General features: G+C 38.4%; 2 protein-coding genes across 2 annotated transcripts; one reads left to right on the top strand and one right to left on the bottom strand.

The window, feature by feature from the left end:
• Positions 1 to 1,311: 1,311 nt before the first annotated feature.
• On the top strand, positions 1,312 to 6,669 carry LOC108664310 (deoxyuridine 5'-triphosphate nucleotidohydrolase, mitochondrial). Its single transcript, XM_018150878.2, has 5 exons — positions 1,312 to 1,470; positions 4,848 to 4,962; positions 5,204 to 5,340; positions 5,549 to 5,697; positions 6,286 to 6,669. Exons 2-5 carry the CDS (start codon positions 4,859 to 4,861, stop codon positions 6,340 to 6,342), a joined length of 447 nt encoding a protein of 148 aa, XP_018006367.1. The 5' UTR covers positions 1,312 to 1,470; positions 4,848 to 4,858; the 3' UTR covers positions 6,343 to 6,669.
• Positions 6,670 to 8,493: 1,824 nt separating this feature from the next.
• On the bottom strand, positions 8,494 to 14,404 carry LOC108664312 (isochorismatase domain-containing protein 2-like). The gene is made up of 4 exons (XM_018150880.2): positions 14,159 to 14,404; positions 11,838 to 12,056; positions 10,443 to 10,559; positions 8,494 to 10,166 (listed from the first exon to the last, which is right to left on the bottom strand). The coding sequence occupies exons 1-4, from the start codon at positions 14,390 to 14,392 to the stop codon at positions 10,026 to 10,028; spliced, it is 711 nt and encodes a 236-aa protein (XP_018006369.1). The 5' UTR covers positions 14,393 to 14,404; the 3' UTR covers positions 8,494 to 10,025.
• Between the last annotated feature and the right edge of the window lie 4,668 nt (positions 14,405 to 19,072).

Genomic DNA, 19,072 nt, shown 5'->3' with positions numbered 1-19,072 from the left:
AATTTCGATTATAAGATTTGTAGCAGATTATAAGTTCGATTATAAGATTTGTGTTGTAATAAAAACTGGCATTGAACGCGATCGTGTCCATTTACAGATGTGAATCAATCAACATAAGTTTAATTGACGTATTTTCTGGTGAAAATTGAATTTTTCTAATGTTTTTACGTCGACTTAAATCACATCTTTTCAATTGAAAAAAATTTACATTTGAGGCAAACATGTTGTTATTAATCCAGAAAATGATCGCCAGTTTCTGACACAAAAATATACCGTTATGTGTTTCGTATATGCACAATTTATCACAAATTTTTATAAAACATCGAACGAGTATAAATTATCGAAACATCGAACGAGTATAAATATAAACCTGTAGCGACCATGTTTATATATTTCCTCCAGTTACCCCCGCAACTCATTTTCTAGGAACGTTGCTAGCCTAGTGAATTCTAGCAGAGTTACCCATCTATAAACAAAATTAGCGGAGCCTCACATACACGACATACATACGACATTCACCAGATGCAAACGATCAGTCACATGCAGGCTATATCAATCATACAGGTCATTTTTTCGTCACAAGAAAACGATCACTTACTCGCCACATGCGACCGATCACTTGTTCGCCACATGCAACCGATCACTTATTCGCCACATGCACACGATTAATTATTCGCCATACACATACGATTAATTATTCGTCACGGTACGCGATCACTTATTCGCCACGTTTGAGCGATCGCCTATTCGCCACATGCACACGATTAATTATTCGTCATCATGTGCACGTGGCGAATAAGTGATCACTCGCACGTGTCGAATAATTGATCGTATGTGTATGACGAATAATTAATCGTGTGCATGTGGCGATTCGGCAATCGCTCAAACGTGGCAAATAAGTGATTATAAGATTTGTAGCAGAAAAAATTATGTGTTTTTGTTTTTACTATTGAAAAAAAAAGTATTTTAAAATTATTTAATTTGTCATTTGATTCATGCATTGTCTCCAACTTCACGCAAGTGTGCAAAATTTCAGGCCGATAGGATAAGTATAGAAGCGAGTTAAATTTCGATTATAAGATTTGTGACAGACAGACAAAAGAGAAATGAAATTAAAGAGAAGTGTTGTAAAAACTAGTAAATTTTTGGCCCAAATTTGACCCAAACAACTGATCACTACTACAAAAATTAGCGTAAAAAATTATAAATAAAGCGTACGATTTTTTTTAGCATTCTGTCGCATTTGGCGCGTGAAATGCCGCGGTAAATTCAAATGTTGCCGCGAGTAGACAGACGCCTCCTTCCAAGTACCGGCCCTACCGGGCCTCCCGCCCGGCGTTTGGTCATCAGCACTGTTGGCGCAAAGAGGTCGCGTGTTTGTGTGCTCTCCTTATCACCCACCCACAAATATTATTTAGCAATAAAAAGTGGCGTTTAATAAGTTCATTCTGACATTGAAAGCATTTTGTGGTAAGTCGTTAATTCAGCTACAGTAATGTTACTTTGACAAATTCGTTCAAAGCAATCTGATGCCGGTGATTAGGTAGGTTGGGACGCCGTTGAGAAGAATCTATTTCAATCATATCATTATGATTCAACTACGTTTTGAGTTTACGAATTAATACGTTGTTTACAATTGAGATTTGAGAGTGATATATCTTGATATAAAAGTAACCTGGCAACTGGCAAGTTCTAATTCATTGCTTCATACTGTATCGTGTATTGGATTCAAAAATTCTTTTACTTTATTACTTATATATACCTAGTCAGATGGGGTAAGACAGGACCAAAATCACTAACAAGCATGTAGCACCTAAACCATGAATAATTGAAAAACCTTGAACCTACCAAATGGTATGTTGGTGCAATGCACTCCTATCCCCCAACTCATATTTTTTGAAAACTGAACCCTTTTTTGCACAGAGCAAAAAAAGTGGACTGGTCCCATCTTACCCCACTGGGGTTACGGGGTAAGATGGGACCCCCGGACCGGGTTGGGGTAAGACAGGACCAGCCTCTAACTTCAAGATTTCTAGGTTATTAAGCAAATTGAGGACTTGATATTTAATATTATGCATCTAGAAACATGTTAAATAATGAAATGACAAAGAAATTAATATTATTTTTTAATTAAAAAATGGTCTTTACAGATTATTATAATTTGCTGCAGGCCTTGTGAAGTTGTGTCTGCCACCTATGTATATATATATACTATATAAATATATATTACCGAGTCCTTCAGTAAGTTCATTATCCAAGTCCATTGTAGTTGGTCTAATCTTGGTGCAATCTTTTTTCTTTGATTTTCTGAAGAATGGCTGTTGCCTCTACATCAGGAAACTGAAGAAATTTATTTTTGAAATTTGGGCATACTGGGCCAAACAGCACATATTCAATGCTTATAATTTGTATCTCTTTCTGCCTTTTGTTGTTTTGTGTTGTTGTGCAAACATGATATTCAATATTATCCATCTAGAAACACATTATTTGATTAAACAACCACTTGTTACTGTTTTGTGCTGCAGGAAATCAACTCTAATATCAGTCACATTGGAGTTTTTGACACGAGAAAACTTTGTTAAGCATAGTAATAGTAGGTTGGCTGTGATTCATTGTAGAGCACTGCAAAATGCTGCATGTATATTCCATTAGTGTCATTGTCTGAAAATTCATCAAATTGGTAATAAAACCAATGGAGAATAACTTGAGAGTCAGACGTCATGTGTTTTCTTGCTAACTGCATTTGTGGTGCACTTCTTCAAACATAGCCCATGCCCTCTAACAAAGTTATGATAATAATTATTTTTTATGTTTTACACAATGATTTTTCCCCCCAATCACTCTTGCACTTAGTTCTGCAGCTCACTAATGGGAAGAGACATCCCTATTTTCTCCATCCCCTTGATACAATTTTCAATAGTAAGCTAAATTTCTCTAATTAAAAAAGCTAACGAGTTAGAATGGTTATTTTAAGCAAAAGATAAAAATTTTGACCAAAATACTCCATGTTTACTTACGCACAATAATATATTCATTTGAAAGCTACTTTTGATAAACTATGGGCCTTAGTATGGGGTAAGAGAGGACCATTTGTGGGGTAAGATAGGACCACTTGTGGGGTAAAACAGGATCATGTAGTGGTCCTGTCTTACCCCATGTCCGGTCCTTTTTTACCCCATTTTAGAATAGATGTCAGGCAGTGATGGTAGCAGGTAGGAATGCCTAGAATGTCTCAAAAGTTGCTTATTAGAGGTTACCTGCCTACATCCACAAACCTGGCCAAATTTTTTTTTTGTAATCAGACAAAGCTTATTTCCCAAATAGGGTTAACTATTTTGTGACCCTTCTTTACATAGGTTTTCTTAAAAAATTAACAAAAAATTCATTATTTGCAGAACAGGGTTGAAACAAGCACTGAAATGACTGGCAGTGATTGCTCTAACATATTCTTTCATCAAATTAAATTCAGTGCAGTTAGAATGCACGCCATGGGCCGGTCCTTTCTTACCCCATGAAGGCTGTGATCCTGTCTTACCCCATTTGACTATATTTGCTTTATGGTCATCCCTCGATTGATCAAAGTTGGAATATCCTAATTCCTATATATGCTATATCTTGATTTTAATTTTTCTTATAACAAAAATATCAAACCTGAAAATATCTGTTGCTGCAAGCCTGCAACATCAACATTTCCTGCTTATTGTGATTAGCCTATCATTAGGAAATAGGAAGCAATGGTACCTAAGTATAGTCCTATGACTATATCAGTACATGAAATATATACCTACCAAACTTAAGCAGACAACCATCGCATTGATCCAATAAATTTGACTCAGTCTTACTTGTCACTATTTCAGTAGCTACCTGAGTGTGGTTGTCTCTTGTCTGACAGGTAGGTATACTGCACTTGGCTTTCAGGTAACAGGTTATCAAAAAAATCCATATAATACTAGGCAGTAGTCACACTAGCTAGTCAAGTCAGGTGTCAGAAGTTCAGAACTTCAATTGTAAAGTTTGATCAACAATAATTATTACAGACCTGTTTTGATTATTTGCCAGCATACCTTAATTGCTGCAATGACTAAATTGGCATTGATATTTGACATGTGTGCTGTATTTATGGGCTGGGATGCCCAACAGACTTGAGACCTGTTCAGTTGAATCTGAAACTCTGAAACCTCTTAGTAAGGATGGAATCATATGGCTGAGGAGGTCAGAATGTTGGGGTCACTGGGTGGTGTTTTTAGAATGACAGTTTAGAAAGTCTGTAAAAGTCAAAAACCCAAATTACTATAAATTTAAAAGCCGGAAAAATGCCAATCTAGCTAACCATATATTGATCAAAAACTTTTCAGAGATCAGCTTCATCATCCCTCAAATTAAGGAGCTTCATGTCCTGCAACAAATTTTTATAGTCTCATTGGATTGTGAAGCAACAATTGTGAAAAACACTTCACATAATAGTTCAACATAAAGAGAAGTGAATTTAATATGAGATAAACTTTTTTCTTGTACAATATAAGACACTACTTTACTAGGACACTAAGCAAAGCTGTTTGCCAAATTTTTTAAAGAATTTTTATCAACTAAATAAATCCTGATGCCAAAAAAATGTAGCAAAAAAATATGCATGAGTTGATGAGTAGCCCATGTAAATTTTTAGCTGTGCCTTTCCCAGCTGCCATTGTAGAATCAAAGTCAAATATTACCATTTTCCATAATTTACATTTATTATTTTTATATCTAGCTCTTTCTATATCACTAACCTCAATATGAAAATTTTCTCTTGAGATGCAGCCATTATTCATGCATTGGATTATTTACATTGATGAAACTCATTTTTTCAGGACCCAGTAAAATGCCTGTCTCAGCAGCCCCAGTTCTGAAGTTCAAGAAGCTCTCCTTTCATGCCAAGACTCCTGAGCGAGGCTCACCTCGGGCTGCTGGTTATGATCTCAGCAGGTCAGCTGGTATATTTAATCCACAATTCCTGTCCAACTAAGACCAGTGAATTCTCAAATTTTGCTATTTAAACTCATTTCACCATATATGATGTCTTTTTTTTGGTAGAGGGATCTATTATGAGTGCAGATAAAGCCCAACATTGATATTTTTTTATAAATAAATACTGAACTTAGCTGAGTTAATATACTTGCAGGAACGACTTGATCATGGCTACTTTTAAAAGTTTTGATAATTGCAGTGCATACGATGTGGTTGTGGAGGCAGGAGGGAAGGCTGTCATCAAGACAGACCTGCAGATCGAGCTGCCTGAAGGCTGCTATGGCCGAGTTGCGCCCAGATCTGGTCTTGCTGTTAAGGCTCACATCGACGTTGGAGGTCATTTGCCTTTGCTTCAAGCAGACATTGATATGTTCTTGATACTTGAGAATTTTAGATCCATGATGTCACTGCTTGTTCTGATACAAAATAATAAATGAATAAAAGTTGTTTAGTCCTGCTATGCTCTAGTGGGATTATAGGTTATGCAGTGTTTGAGCCGACCGCTAAAATATGTTAGATGAATGACATTATACTTAACTTTCAGCTGGTGTAATCGATGAAGATTACCGTGGCAACGTAGGTGTGGTGCTCTTCAACCATGGCAAAGCTCCCTTCGCTATTAAGAAGGGAGATCGCGTGGCTCAGCTCATTTGCGAGAGGATTTTCTACCCAGAACTGCAGGAAGTTGAAGCGGTGAGACACATTGCTAGTGGCTTTATGTTCTTTCTAAATTGTTCGAAGGGTAATATGACGAATTTATTGAAATCTTATAAGTAGTTAATAGTATCGTCTATTCGGTTGTCATAGGTTTAACTGCCCTAAATGTCCAGTTACAGTTAATCACAATGTTTCAATTACTTATGAATTAATATTGACCAGAAGAAATTTTTTCATCCAACTTGTCATGTGCAGATTCCAATACTCCCTTCCATCTTGCAACGTTCTTATATTTATATTTTGCATGTAATGAAGGCCGCAATTCATCTGTAAAGTTTATCTTGATGCAAAAAAAATAGTTTGATAATGAATTCACTATTTTACAAAAAAAGCAAAACTCAGTAAGCAGTCTTTTGTCTCACTCTTTTTTGGCCTGTAAAGGGGTTTGGGATATATAACAAGTATCAAGGCTTCGATGAGTGCAAAGTAAGGTTCCATGAAAATTTTACCCATGGTAGGTTAACTTGTTTTTCAATGATTTTCTGACGCTGTTTCAGTTATTTATAGTACACAAACAAAATCAACTGGTGAGAAGACATGCTAATGGCTCCTTAACCTTGTTAGGAGCTGACCTCGACTGATAGAGGAGACGGTGGCTTCGGATCAACTGGGGTGAATTGAAGCTCCTCAATCTGCAGTGCCGCACCCGGCATGAGCCCTACGAGTACATTGTGATAGTCGTTTTAAGTCACCTCGATAATGTGAACACTGAGCAAAATAGCAATGCAGAGAAAAAGAATTTAGATCTGAATTTGGCCCCCTTAGTAAGTTCCTGCTTGTTATACGTTCTATCTCAGTTGACTGTCGATTTCAAACTGTAATCTCAATTTGGTCTGCTACTAAAGTCATGGTCTAGGATATTGAGATACCCTGTTTCAGTTTCCATAAATCTCGTGTATTTCAAACAATTTAATATTTAGAAGCATTAAATATATGTGATGTGTTATTGTTATGATTATTTTTTCTGACACATCCCAAGACAGTAGATAGCGACAGCTCATTCATCTTGAAGGATATTAGTCCACAGAAAGATGTTCAACTTGGCACTCGAATTATCAATAGATCAACATTTTTACGCATATGAATCTATGGCCAAGTTAGATCTATATTTATAAGGACGTCAACTGTTCATTACAGCGAGCATGACTGCAAGCAACAATTAATTATTGTTTTGCCATAAGAACGTTTGATGGTAGCAACTGAACTTAATCAACTAAATTTGCGTTCCTGTTCATGCATCTTGCTATTAAGGCGTATGAATAGGTTGGTAGACTCGAGAATAAGGTTATTGAGCAGAGCGTTGTTCTGCTTGTAGAGGTGTGCTGTGCCGAGCTCCCGTGACAGCACACCGGATCTTGAAAGTCATCTCGCATCTTGAAAAAGCAGATGGATGCTACAATACTGTCTCGCTCCGAGGCGTTGAGACAGCGGAGGTACTAGCTTGAGACCAAGTCCTGATTACTGTACAATGATCAACACTTCCGGCCCGTCACTGCGAAAATGCTGAAATGACTCTCCACCAAGAATAGATGTTCTGGCCATCTCCAGGTCGACTGCTTTTCTTCCTTTTATGTTTAAATATTTTTGTATGGACCGAGAATAACTACCGACAATCGAGTTGTGGATGATGGGGGCGCATGCCGGAGGCCGGCTTTGCCATACTTCACACTTAGTTCATATTCCTTTCCATAGGTAAGAACGCTAGAGTGCATAACGGCCTATGAAGTCAAGTGCTCGAAGCCACAGCGCCGGATGTCCACAGCCACAACGTAAGCTTGCCAAAGGCAAACATGACCATACTGCATCTGGCCTAACCTATACGAGCTGCAACCTTTCTTCACCCAAAACAAACCTGAGCGGACCTAACCTAACCTCATAGGCTGCAAGAAGTTAGAATGGCGATCCAAGTGCGCTGGCTGAGCCAGTCATTGGCTGCAAGAAGGCTGTGAGCCGGGACAGCGTGAATAGGTTAGGCTGGAGTAGGTACAGCCAGAAAGGGGAACTGCCTGTTTATGAGCGCGCATGCTTAAGCAGTGGCTGAAGACCTACGGCGCTATTATCTTTCGGTAGTGTGTTGCTTGCCTGGATTACGGAGTTCAAGCGTAGTCTGCGGCTTCTAGTTCTGAGGCTGAGTAAAGTTAATGCATGGTGAAGCTAGGCGTTGGCTTCAGGGCTTATTTAATAGCAAAATTTGTGGTCTACGGCTGCGTTCCCGGATGATGCCCCAGAGTGTGGCTTAGTGCCACCAGGTGTGTGAGAGCCCATTGGGGCTCTCTGCCCTGGAGTGGGACGCTGTGTCTTGGAGTGAGACTTTCTGCTCTGGCGGGGGACTTTGCCCTGATCTGTGACCATTCTGCCGTAGGGACACCACAGACGAGCCTTCAGGGCTCCCAAAATTCTCAACGTAAAAGCGAAGTTCTGGCAAACAAGCAAAACCGTCCACCCGGGGTTCCACATAATACGTCTTCACATGCTCCCTTGAATCTTCGATAAAAAAAAAGGGGTAATTGAGCAAATAGGTAGGAGGTAAGAGTACGGTTGAAATTTGTTCCTTCTCAATCGTGGCAGCCTTAACATAGCTTGAAGAGACTTCTGGCGTGCATCTACGCTCGTCAGAAGGGGATCTCGCGCTCCCAGTGACATTGTTCCTGAGCGTCCCGCCACAGGACATGCAGCGTCCGACTGCGGCCCTCATTTCTGGGGCAAGTTGTTATTTAAGCGGAATTCTAATGTCGGGTCGTCCGTTCTGGTTTAGTTCAGTAAAACGTAGCACAGGGAAACATAAAAAGTCTTTATTCAGATAGAGTTACACGTTCAACAAGAAACCTTGAGGATAGAGCAGAATGATGGAACGCAACATGCTTCAAACTTCAGAACAGGTGTAACTACAGTACTAGCTCCCGGGTCAATCGTAATTTGCCTAAATTGATATAAATTTTTCGTCTAAGATGAACCAAAGTTACTAAATCTTACTTATATGCAAGGCTAGCGTGTGACGGGCGAAAAAAACATATATAGTTCTCGAAATAGAGTAGGTATATAAAATGTTGGGATTTTACCCTACAACATTGCCTTGCATTTCTGTCCCTCGTAGGCCGAAGCTCAGGAATATACCTACTCTATTGCTTGTTTCAGCTTGAGATCTTGGGATCAGCTCACACGTAATTCAATAATTTATATAGCAAGTACAATAGAAACCCTCTCAGAGGTAGAAATATGAACTCCCACAAATGTAACATTCAATACATTAAACATCTAAACATATATTAAACATCATTAATTAACATCTCTAAAGCAGAACTTAGCATCCACGTTCTGGAAGATCGAACGAAAAGGCTTCGTGATTTCAATTCATTGCCCCTTTAATACCTAACAGGATTGTATCAAGTTTACAAGCTGTTGGTTGTGCTCAAATTATATTAAGGTCATACTGATAGTGGTTGTGTTATTATTATAGTAACTAAATAAATGGCCCGTACTATGTAAAAATGCCATGGTTTGAGACAATTTGCGTCCGATTCTTCTCCAGTAACCTAGTAATAAACTCAGTTTAAATTACAACCAATTAAATACATGCGAGTATAAGGTGTAGGTATGAGTAATGACCAGAAAATGTGAAACTATATATTGCTTTCGTTGCCTCTAGGCACGATTACTTGGTTTTAAATGTAGCATGTCAATTGAAACTTGAAAACTCGTGAACGGTTCGGTGACCTTGTAGTGGAATTACCAAGCAAGAATAAAGAGTCAGCTTCCTTGAATCGGTGTTGTAACTAGTCAGATTTTTACACTAGCAGTAATTTAGCATGAAAGTTCCTTACTGGGAAAATTTAAAGGCACTGCCGTTAGAATTACTATTGGTACTGAGAAACATCACAGTAAAACCGACCTAATTAGCACGATTAACAGGTTATTTGATAATTTATGATTATGGCGGAAAAACAAAAAGAGAAGTACATAAAATTTTTAGTCTAGTACATGCAACAATTTTTTACAGGTCTTGTACCACATGCCCAATATGGTTCGATGTTTAGTGGTTGTAACGCGACCAGACCGGCAGCTCCCACTAACTCGAGTTCTGTCTCTCAATGAACTATCATAGATATTCAAGCGATAATTGGAAAGATAACCCAAAATTTTTCTTCCAAACACTTTTCCTGATAGATTTTTACTGCATCCACATTGACATTCACAATCCCGAACGCAAAATCAATGCAGCACGCCTCTACCACAACAAAACGAGCCCAGTGTATACATGAATCACGAATAAAAAGGACAAGAATCTCTATGAGTTCCATATTGAATTAAACAAACAGGCCTACATCTTTGCACGGCTCACGCACGAGCTTGGAAATTTCTTGGAACTTGGCATGTTGTTTGTCACCCAATAGCTTAAAGAGGACCGTCTCGCACGTTGTCACGTGGCAGCCTATTTTGGACAGCCTCTGCAACAAAAAATTTCAGCTACATAAGTTAATGAAGGAAACAGTCAAAATTTATTTCAGCCAATCAACAACAATCATATCTATAGCTCAATTGAAATAAACTGGTTGACAAAAAGTCCGACCTACTGTGGCAATAAGAGTTATCATTTTTTCTCAATGTTAGGCAGATGAAAAGAACTTAGATAGTATAGATAGATAGAAGATCGTAATGAATTAATATTACATTGATAAGAAACCCTAATCGCTAAAAAAACCTGAATGTGGACACATAAGTACCTGCAGAGCCAGGTTCCTGTCTTGGTTGGTCCGCGATGTGCAGCAGTCTGCAGCGACGTGCACCGAGATGCCTCTAGCTAACAAGTCTATGGCAGTCTGTTCAACGCACACGTGAGTCTGAGGACAAACAAAAGTAATCCGTTACTACCTTTTGTATTTATTTATTAATGAATATATCAGCCTCACCTAGAAACAATAAAGACTGTCTATTCTGGTATACCAAGAATCTTGCCACAACAAGTGTAGAAATATAATTACTATGATGAAAATGGAAGTGTCTCGTTCAAAATCTTGTTGGTGATATAAGTCACTTGTTCAATATCTTGATTGCTTCCGGCCAAGTACCAGAGGATTAGAAGATGGCAACAGTGACTCCAATTTTCAAGAAGGGAGTCGCATGCAACCAGGAAACTATAGACCTGCGAGTCTGACATGTATCATGTGCAAGGTACTCCAGACAATCAAAAAGAAGGAGGCTCATGGAACACTTCGAGACGAATGATCTTATCAGTCATCATCAACACGGCTTTGTCAGTGGAAGATCTTGTGTCACGCAGCTCTTTGTGTCACGAGAAATGCCACGTTCTGAAACTATGGGATGCCATACAAGGTGCAGATTCAGGAGAGTTAAGTCAAAAAGAATCTGGGGGTCTTCGTTGACAGCAGCCTTAATTTCAGGGAGCATTTGGCAAGAGTGATGACAAATGCAAACCAGGTCTTGGGGGTGATGCGGTGCAGTTTCGACTTCCTTGACAAAGATGTTTGTTCAGCTGTACAAGTCTTGTGAGGCCCATAATTGAATACGGACATTCTGCCTGCCAACTCGAATCTATGTGACGACATTGAAGACGTTCAGCGACGTGCCACCAAGCTTCCTTAATCAATCAGGATTTGCCATACTCCCGAGAGGCTAAAAGCGTTGTATCTCCCCTGCCGTGAGCACAGGCATCTGACTTTATAGATACAAGTACGTGCATGAACTGTACAGGGTGTCAAAGCCTAAGTTCCAGTTATCAAGCAACAGGGATACTAGAGGTCACTCTCTTGTGCTTGCTAAGAGCAGATGTCAAGTCAGCTTCACAGCAAGTAATTAACTCGTGTAATAGGTAGTCTTCTAGAGTCAGTTGTCACAGTGCCCTTGGTAGACTGCTTCATGAGCAGGTTTAACCGTGTCTGTAAGAACAGCCTGGCACTGTACAGCCCATCATGTTACAATTAATAAAATATCCTTTACAATTAATAACAGCTTTGTACAGACACTGCAAGCCACGTGTGTGCAGCGTTGGTAATAGTTGTGGACTGATGATGTGAACCATAAAGGACCTTTAACATGGTATTGCCAAAGTCTAAGTTTCAGGTGATGATAGAGTAGGTAGTATAAAGTGAGTAACCTACCTCAATGCCGCAGATAACAACACTAGAGAGCCCATCCTTGCACAGTGTACTGATCATGGCTTCCTCAACTGCTGGGGTAACCATGTTGAACTGTGTCTTCTCAACCTTCAGTGCAATTGGTATAGACTCGAGATCCAGCTCAGCAACAGTGACACCAAGGCCTTTTGGGTACTGCTCTGTCACGACAACAGGAACACTCAGGATACTGCAGCCACTCAGCTGGAGAAAATTAAACAAGTTTGATACAGTTTTTATAACTTAAAATGGAATCAGAGTTAAAAAAATGCACAAATGGCTGGAGAAACATGTGTCAACAGCAGCAAAATTAATAGGATAATTGCTCAGAAGATAGAAACTTAATTATTTTTCCATCTCGCCTTCTAGCCTGGGGTAAGATTGTTTAAAAAAATATTTCATGCATATTATGCATGAAAAGTAATTTATCTAGCAGCCTGAAATATCCAGACTCAGTCACTGATGGCTCAGAGACATGAGTAGACAGACATCTTACATAAAAGTTCCACACTTGGTCTGAAATTATAGAAAAATTTTTAACAACCATTAACAAAAAAAATCAAACTTAAAGTTTTTAGGGAAGACAGATTGCTGAAAAATATTCCTCTCACAAAATGAAAATAGATCAATTTAGTCTTCCCTACATAATTTACAGTCAATGACACAAGTGAAGGTTGCCAGTTGCCACTCTGCAGATACCACCACTGCTGTAACTAAACTACACTTTCATCACTGCTTGCCACTAAAAACTGTATAAATATGATTAGAATAATGATTTGGTTGGATTGTCACATAATATTATAACTAAGAAACTGATTCAATTGAGCTGGAAAGTTTGGGTCTAGTTTGTTCTAGAAATAGATAGGTAGTTTATTTTGAAGGCCAGCAACATAAGTGCTGTGGCAAAGACAATGACACCAGGCAAGACTGGTATATAAGTACTTAGACTTTGGACTTACAACTTAGTTGGTAAGTACATAGTACTTACAACATTGGTGTAGTTAGGCAGAAGCTTTTCTTTTATGCAAGTTTGATTGAGGACCAGAGCATGCTTTTTATTAACAATCTTCTTGAAATGGTGAATGCCCTCAGCGCTATAAAACCAACACAGTGCGAGCTCTCATACAAAGAGCATTCAAGACCTGCACATCCGAGAGTGACTTGAAAACTGAACTCAGATCGTGTAAACAAATTCTAGTGAATAATGGGTTTTCAAATAGAACAGTTGACATTGAAATATCAAATTACCGATCAAGAGAAAACCGAACTAACAATGAAGCAATATCCAATGGAACGCCCACAACGGTCTTCTACCAAAACCAGATGAACAGAGGCTACAAAGTGGATGAACGAGTCCTACAGTCAATCATCCATAATAATGTCAAGAGTACAACAGATAACGAAAATATAAAACTTCTGATCTACATACTTTTATAAATTCTCATGTAATAAAGAAGGTTGTAGACTTCTTCAAAATATGAACTACATTGGTCTAACAAGCACGACCTTAAGCCGCCGACTAACATGCCATCTACAATCTGGAGGACCCAAGAACCACATGCGGGAAGCTCACAATGAGACCATCACCCGAGCGACATTGGAGCTATGCACCAGCATAGTTATGCGGTGCCCCGACCCATCAAGACTGATGATAGCTGAGGCTCTCATTATCAAGAACGAGTCTCCAGCTATCAACCTCCAAACTACAGGATTCGTCCGGATGCTGAAATTATTTTCAGAGTAATTTCAAGTTTAAACATTTTGTTGTATCCGCATTATTCATTTTATTGTATCCACTATACCATTCATATGTACTTCTGTCATTTCCAAATTGAATTTTAAGTCTTGTAAAACCTTCACCAGCTTGATAATGAAAATTGTATTCTCGAAATGTCGCAGACTATTAAAATGTCATTCGGAAACCTGCTTTTCGATCTCCCGATGCCAGCAAGAAATTTGGTTCGACTCATTGAAAAAACGAACAAGAAGATTGTTAATAAAAAGCATGCTCTGGTCTTCAATCAAACTTGCATAAAAGTACTTACAACTTAAATAATTTGAGTTTTAAGTATAGTGGCAACTGGCAAAGCAGAGAGTTTTAGACTCTTCCTCAAGTTCAAATGTTTAATTGTCAGTCTCATAAGTACACGAGCAAAGTATCTTGGATACCTACCAGCATTATCATAAATAAGAATGAGACATTGGTTTGAATCTTGATTAAAATAGTAAATTAGATATGAACTGACTAAGAAAATCTCTGGTTTGCCACTATGATAACTAAATTATCCATAACAAATTTTGCTTACCAATTTTTTTGTATTTGATACAACAGCCTTAAAATTCCATATGGCTGGCCGAAATTTTTCTTGAATGTCACAAACAAAAAGTGCTGTATTTGCAGAATTTAACTGCCCAAGTTGAGTTCTTCTACAATCCATTGCTAATAATCCTTTTTTTCTTATATAGTCTTGTCTTGTTTCTGGCTTAGAGTCTAGAGATGACCAGGGATATGCCACTCCTACACTCAAGCCATTATACATATACACCTGTAATAGAAAATGATATACAATCAATAGATACATGCAGGCACACCAGGACCAGGCTGTAATATGCTGTCAGTCTGTGTATGATTGCAATTAACCTTACAGTTACATCACTAATGACTACTACAACAAATAAACATGAATGTCTACCATCAATACCACGTATGTAAGTTGCCACTTTCAGAAAACCCACTAGAATATTTTAAACATCAAAACACCAAGAAGCTAAAATTAAATGTAACACTTGTGCAGGCCTGACTTATGTTTGAACTTATGAGAAAAATGTCACTAAAATTTTCTTTTATAGCTTGATCGTATAATAACATGGAAGTTCTTGAGAGTCATCGGGACTAGGAAATGCTCACATAGTACCTACTTTTTAGGTCGACAACAATTTTGGCAAAGGCCAAAGGGTACACTAAAGTCGCCATAGTCTGGTGAGGTTACTACAGTCTTTGCATGCATAGCGCCTACATGAGGTACTGTAGTAGAGAAAGCCTCAAATTCACAAGCAAGTCGTAACCAACCCTCCAACCTTGGTCTTTGTTTAACAAATCAATAAAAATGTTTTAAAATATTGCTTTCATATGAAAATAAACATAAACCCAAGGAATATATCTTTCTACTAACTACTATATTTCAGTGGATTTGCACCTAGATAAAATTTTGTGATTAGTAGAAGCTGTCTTTTTCACCACATTGATGTTAAGGGCTGTTCAATGTTCACTCCATTCATTTCATTCTACTTTATTGAAAAAATAATCTTTATGGGATGAACATTCAGTATGAAAAATTAGTCTGTTACCATGTACCTGGAGTAGTACACTGGTCAGAAATTCAAGCAGAATTCAATCTGAGTGCAAATTTCTTTGTATGCATAGTGAACAATTTTTTTAATCCTAAAAAATTTAATTCCCAACCCCGCCTGTAGATTGGGGGTTGATATTATGGCCAAAAGAAAGAGCACATTGCCCACAAATAAGTGATCTCGAGTCTTGACCACTGAAACGCTGTTGTAGAGTGTGCTGCCCAACACTAATATTAATAGCAAGTAACTACACCCATAAAACTACATCACAGACTTGCAAGAAATAAAGAGAAAGACCTTAATGCATTACCTATGTCAACTTCATCAACTCAACATCATTCCCATTTGATGGCGGCCTTAGGTACACAGAAGTTCCATGTTCTCAGCAATGTCCCAAAGGTACCGTATTACAAAGCTCCCAGTATCATGCACAACTGTCACATACAAGACTGTGCCATTTTTGTTGGCGTCTTCTTCCCACCTGTGAGGTTAGTTAGGCATACAAGATTGGTTAGTGGTACATGCGCAAATGGTCTCTTGCAAGAGTGTTTAATAAGTCTTGCTTGAGCAGCCTCTTTCATCAGTGGTAAATGGGTCTCGCTTAAATGGCCCCTTTTAAGAGTGGTTAATAGGTCTCATAAAAATGTCCTCTTTCAGCAGTGGGTAACAGGTCTCATGCAAATGGCCTGTTTCAGGAGTGGTTAATGGGTCTTGTGCAAATGGCTTCTTTCAAGAGCAGTTAGTGAGTGCTGCGAATGGTCTCTCTCATGACTAGTTTGTTTGCAAGGTTTGTTGGCACGTACAAATGGCCTATTGCAAGCTTTTCTTCTTCTTTTGCTGTTCATTGATGCATTCTTTCTTTCTTAAAAGGGGTTCATCCCTCATAAATGCAGTTCATAAAGGGGTTCATATAAACTGCATGAATTAGCAGCATTATAGGATAATCAATTTGTCTTCGAATTTGGTTTTAGACATTTTGGTATTCACCCTCGTTTCCACTTCTAGACATTCAACGCGTTCAAGAACAGACTAGATAAAGCTATGGAAAAATATATGTTCAGATTTGAAATGCCTAGCTCCTTATCGAACCCAGTGGAAGTCTAGTACTACTTCAAACTATCGCCAGTCATGAAAAAATCCGATCAAATGATACGAGTTTAGATCTATGAACAAGGCACGAAAAGGAAAAGAATCGGCGACAGGCCACATCAGGCCTACATTTCAGCGCCGACATCATTATGTTATGTTATGACTTCTTCAATTGTACTGTAAATATTAACTGCATCAATTAGCAGCATTATAAGATAATTAATTTGTCATTGAATTTGGTTTTAGACATTTTGGTATTCACCCTCATTTCCACTTCTTGACATGACTTCTTCAATTGAACTGTAAATATAAACTGCATCAATTAGCAGCATTATAAGATAATTAATTTGTCTTCGAATTTGGTTTTAGACATTTTGGTATTCACCCTCGTTTCCACTTCTTGACATGACTTCTTCAATATACAAGGGTAAGGTGGCCCAGTGGTTACAGTTCAGAATACCGTGACTGAAGCAGTAAGGAGCGTGATAGATCCCAACTTCCTGCTAGTCTGGTCAGAGCAATCAGCAGGCCAGGCACTTAAGCACGCAAAATTCAAGCTCCAAGTTGCATGTTTGAAACCGCAATAAGCTGTGAAAATTCTGCAATGTTAAGAATTGATGATGGTAGAACGTTATAATGAATGCTGAAACTGCTACATACTGTATTACTATATCAACCATCACAGACACCAATATAGCCCCAGCCATTGATGCTGAAATAGGTCATGGTAAAATATTGTAATATTTTTATGATGTACATATTTGTACATATTTGATTTTATTCCAGTCATGAAAGGAGAAGGAACATCAATGAAAGAATAAGACCATATGTGTAGCAAGGAAATAAATGATTAACGTAAAACTAATGAACAGAATTTATTTTCTCATTGTGATGCCACTTTTTGTTGAGAATGGAAATTCTTCACTCACCAAGGCAAGACAACTTTCTGCAAGGACTTGTTGAGGTCCACCATGTCATGGGGCCATTCACTAAAGTTATGATGAACATCTTGCAGTTATTGAAAAGAATTCATCTAATTTTCATTTGCTGAAAAAATTGCTTGGCCCCGATCAAAGCATTTGGCTCTCCAACATTTGACCAACTCAGGGTCTCTGGAACAAAACTTCAACCACCAAGGTCCTGCAAGGTCCTCACTCCCCAAAAACATCTCTTGGACCTGCAGTCAGTACATCAAGCATACATTAAGATTTGGGCCACGGTCATAAAAAACTATTTGCCAGATACTCAATGTACTAACATAACAACAGCTCATGCTCTTCTAAAAGCGCAATTGTTTTGCCTGGTACTACACAGCCTTCCTTGACTCTCAATGCAATGCAGCCCAAGGCCAAGTCTCCAAGAGTCTTGCATGGCACACGCATGAGCATGCAGAGTTGCAGGCAGCGCATAAAGTGTGAAGATTGCAGGCTGCAAGAACATCTTCCATGTCCTAATGCCTCCAAAATCGCAGTTATATTCCTTTCATTGGAGTCTTCTTGAATGATACAAAATAATTGTATTGACAAGCCGGTACTTGAACAAATGAGTGCACTGTATTGAATATTGATTAGGTACTCAAAACAATTTATACAAAGACATATTATACGATGTGGGTACAACCCAGTGTGGAATTCCTGAGGGGTAATATATTAACTGGTAAACATAGCAAATCAGAAAGCAGGACCCAAAAATCTGGAACGTCCAGCACACTTCCACTTTCAGTCCATCATCATCACTGATGAGTTTCTGCAAGATGCCACAGCTGTTTCATTGAAAAACAGCGCTTGCATCATCACAGTAACAAGAATCCAATCAACGCTTGAACGCGTCCAACGTAACAGTCACAAGAATCCAATCAATGCTTGAACATGTCCAACGTACTGTCACAGGGATCCAATCATCGCTAGAACATGTGCAACGTCACAGCCACTGGAATCCAATCAGCGATAGAAAGCTAGAAGGGACCGCCTCAAATGCACACAATGTTAACGCACTGATGCTAACTTGATGCGTAATGCTACAATTCTTATTTCAAGAGCGTAATACAATAGTGTAGTTATGTCATTATTGATGGAAATTGCAAAGAATAACATCTTCACTATGTACACTCACTCACAAATACATGAAGAACTGCCTATGATTCAATCCACAAATACAAAACTGACCACCAATGCAATCAGCTGAGACATACAATCTCCTTTCATTGCGATCAGCCAAAGGAAAAATGTAAACAAAGAAGGTAGCAGGAATACCAACCACACCGGCAACCAATTTGAAACCGACATCAATATAGTCATGTGAAAAAATGACAGATACAAATTCTTCTATATTAAAAATTTATCAGTAACTGACATTCAACAGAAATCAGAATGGTTTAATAACCTTCGTAAATATTATAAATGCATGCAGAATCAATCGTGTGCAACAGTGGCGGGAATCTAATAATGGTTAGTGGTTAGTTCTCATTACGCAATTGGTGAGGTAACTACAGAACATTACTGCAGATAAAGCTCCTGAACTTTGAGACGATAATTGAGTGAAAACTTTACGTGATATATTGTGAGCCTTCTAAAGTTTTAATAATGAAGAAATCACAAGGTTCACAGAATCTAAAGGTTTGAATGCTAAATTTTTGTCTTTTGAGTACTCTATTGACTATCGAGTCTATTCTAGTCAGTCAACTGTGTAGTGTCATGTTGTTTGTTGTGCATTGCCTTTTCTTCGAGAAGTTTCTCCAACTGCCAATGAGTTTCTCCTCAATTTGAAAGCTGAGGTAACAA

The sequence above is a fragment of the Hyalella azteca genome, unplaced genomic scaffold (genome assembly GCF_000764305.2).
Source record: "Hyalella azteca isolate HAZT.00-mixed unplaced genomic scaffold, Hazt_2.0.2 contig13376, whole genome shotgun sequence".
Taxonomy (NCBI): domain Eukaryota; kingdom Metazoa; phylum Arthropoda; class Malacostraca; order Amphipoda; family Hyalellidae; genus Hyalella; species Hyalella azteca.
The sequence above is the reverse complement of the archived record's forward strand: the minus strand, read 5'-3'. Positions and strand labels throughout refer to the sequence as shown.

Excerpts from the sequence above, each read along its gene's own strand:
- LOC108664310 (XM_018150878.2), top strand. The coding sequence starts at position 4,859 with ATGCCTGTCTCAGCAGCCCCAGTTCTGAAGTTCAAGAAGCTCTCCTTT. Across the intron at positions 4,963-5,203 it reads GCTGGTTATGATCTCAGCAG|TGCATACGATGTGGTTGTGG; the intron begins GTCAGCTGGTAT and ends TGATAATTGCAG. Across the intron at positions 5,341-5,548 it reads GGCTCACATCGACGTTGGAG|CTGGTGTAATCGATGAAGAT; the intron begins GTCATTTGCCTT and ends CTTAACTTTCAG.
- LOC108664312 (XM_018150880.2), bottom strand. The coding sequence starts at position 14,392 with ATGTATAATGGCTTGAGTGTAGGAGTGGCATATCCCTGGTCATCTCTA. Across the intron at positions 10,560-11,837 it reads TTGTTATCTGCGGCATTGAG|ACTCACGTGTGCGTTGAACA; the intron begins GTAGGTTACTCA and ends GTTTGTCCTCAG. Across the intron at positions 10,167-10,442 it reads ACAGGAACCTGGCTCTGCAG|AGGCTGTCCAAAATAGGCTG; the intron begins GTACTTATGTGT and ends TTTTTGTTGCAG.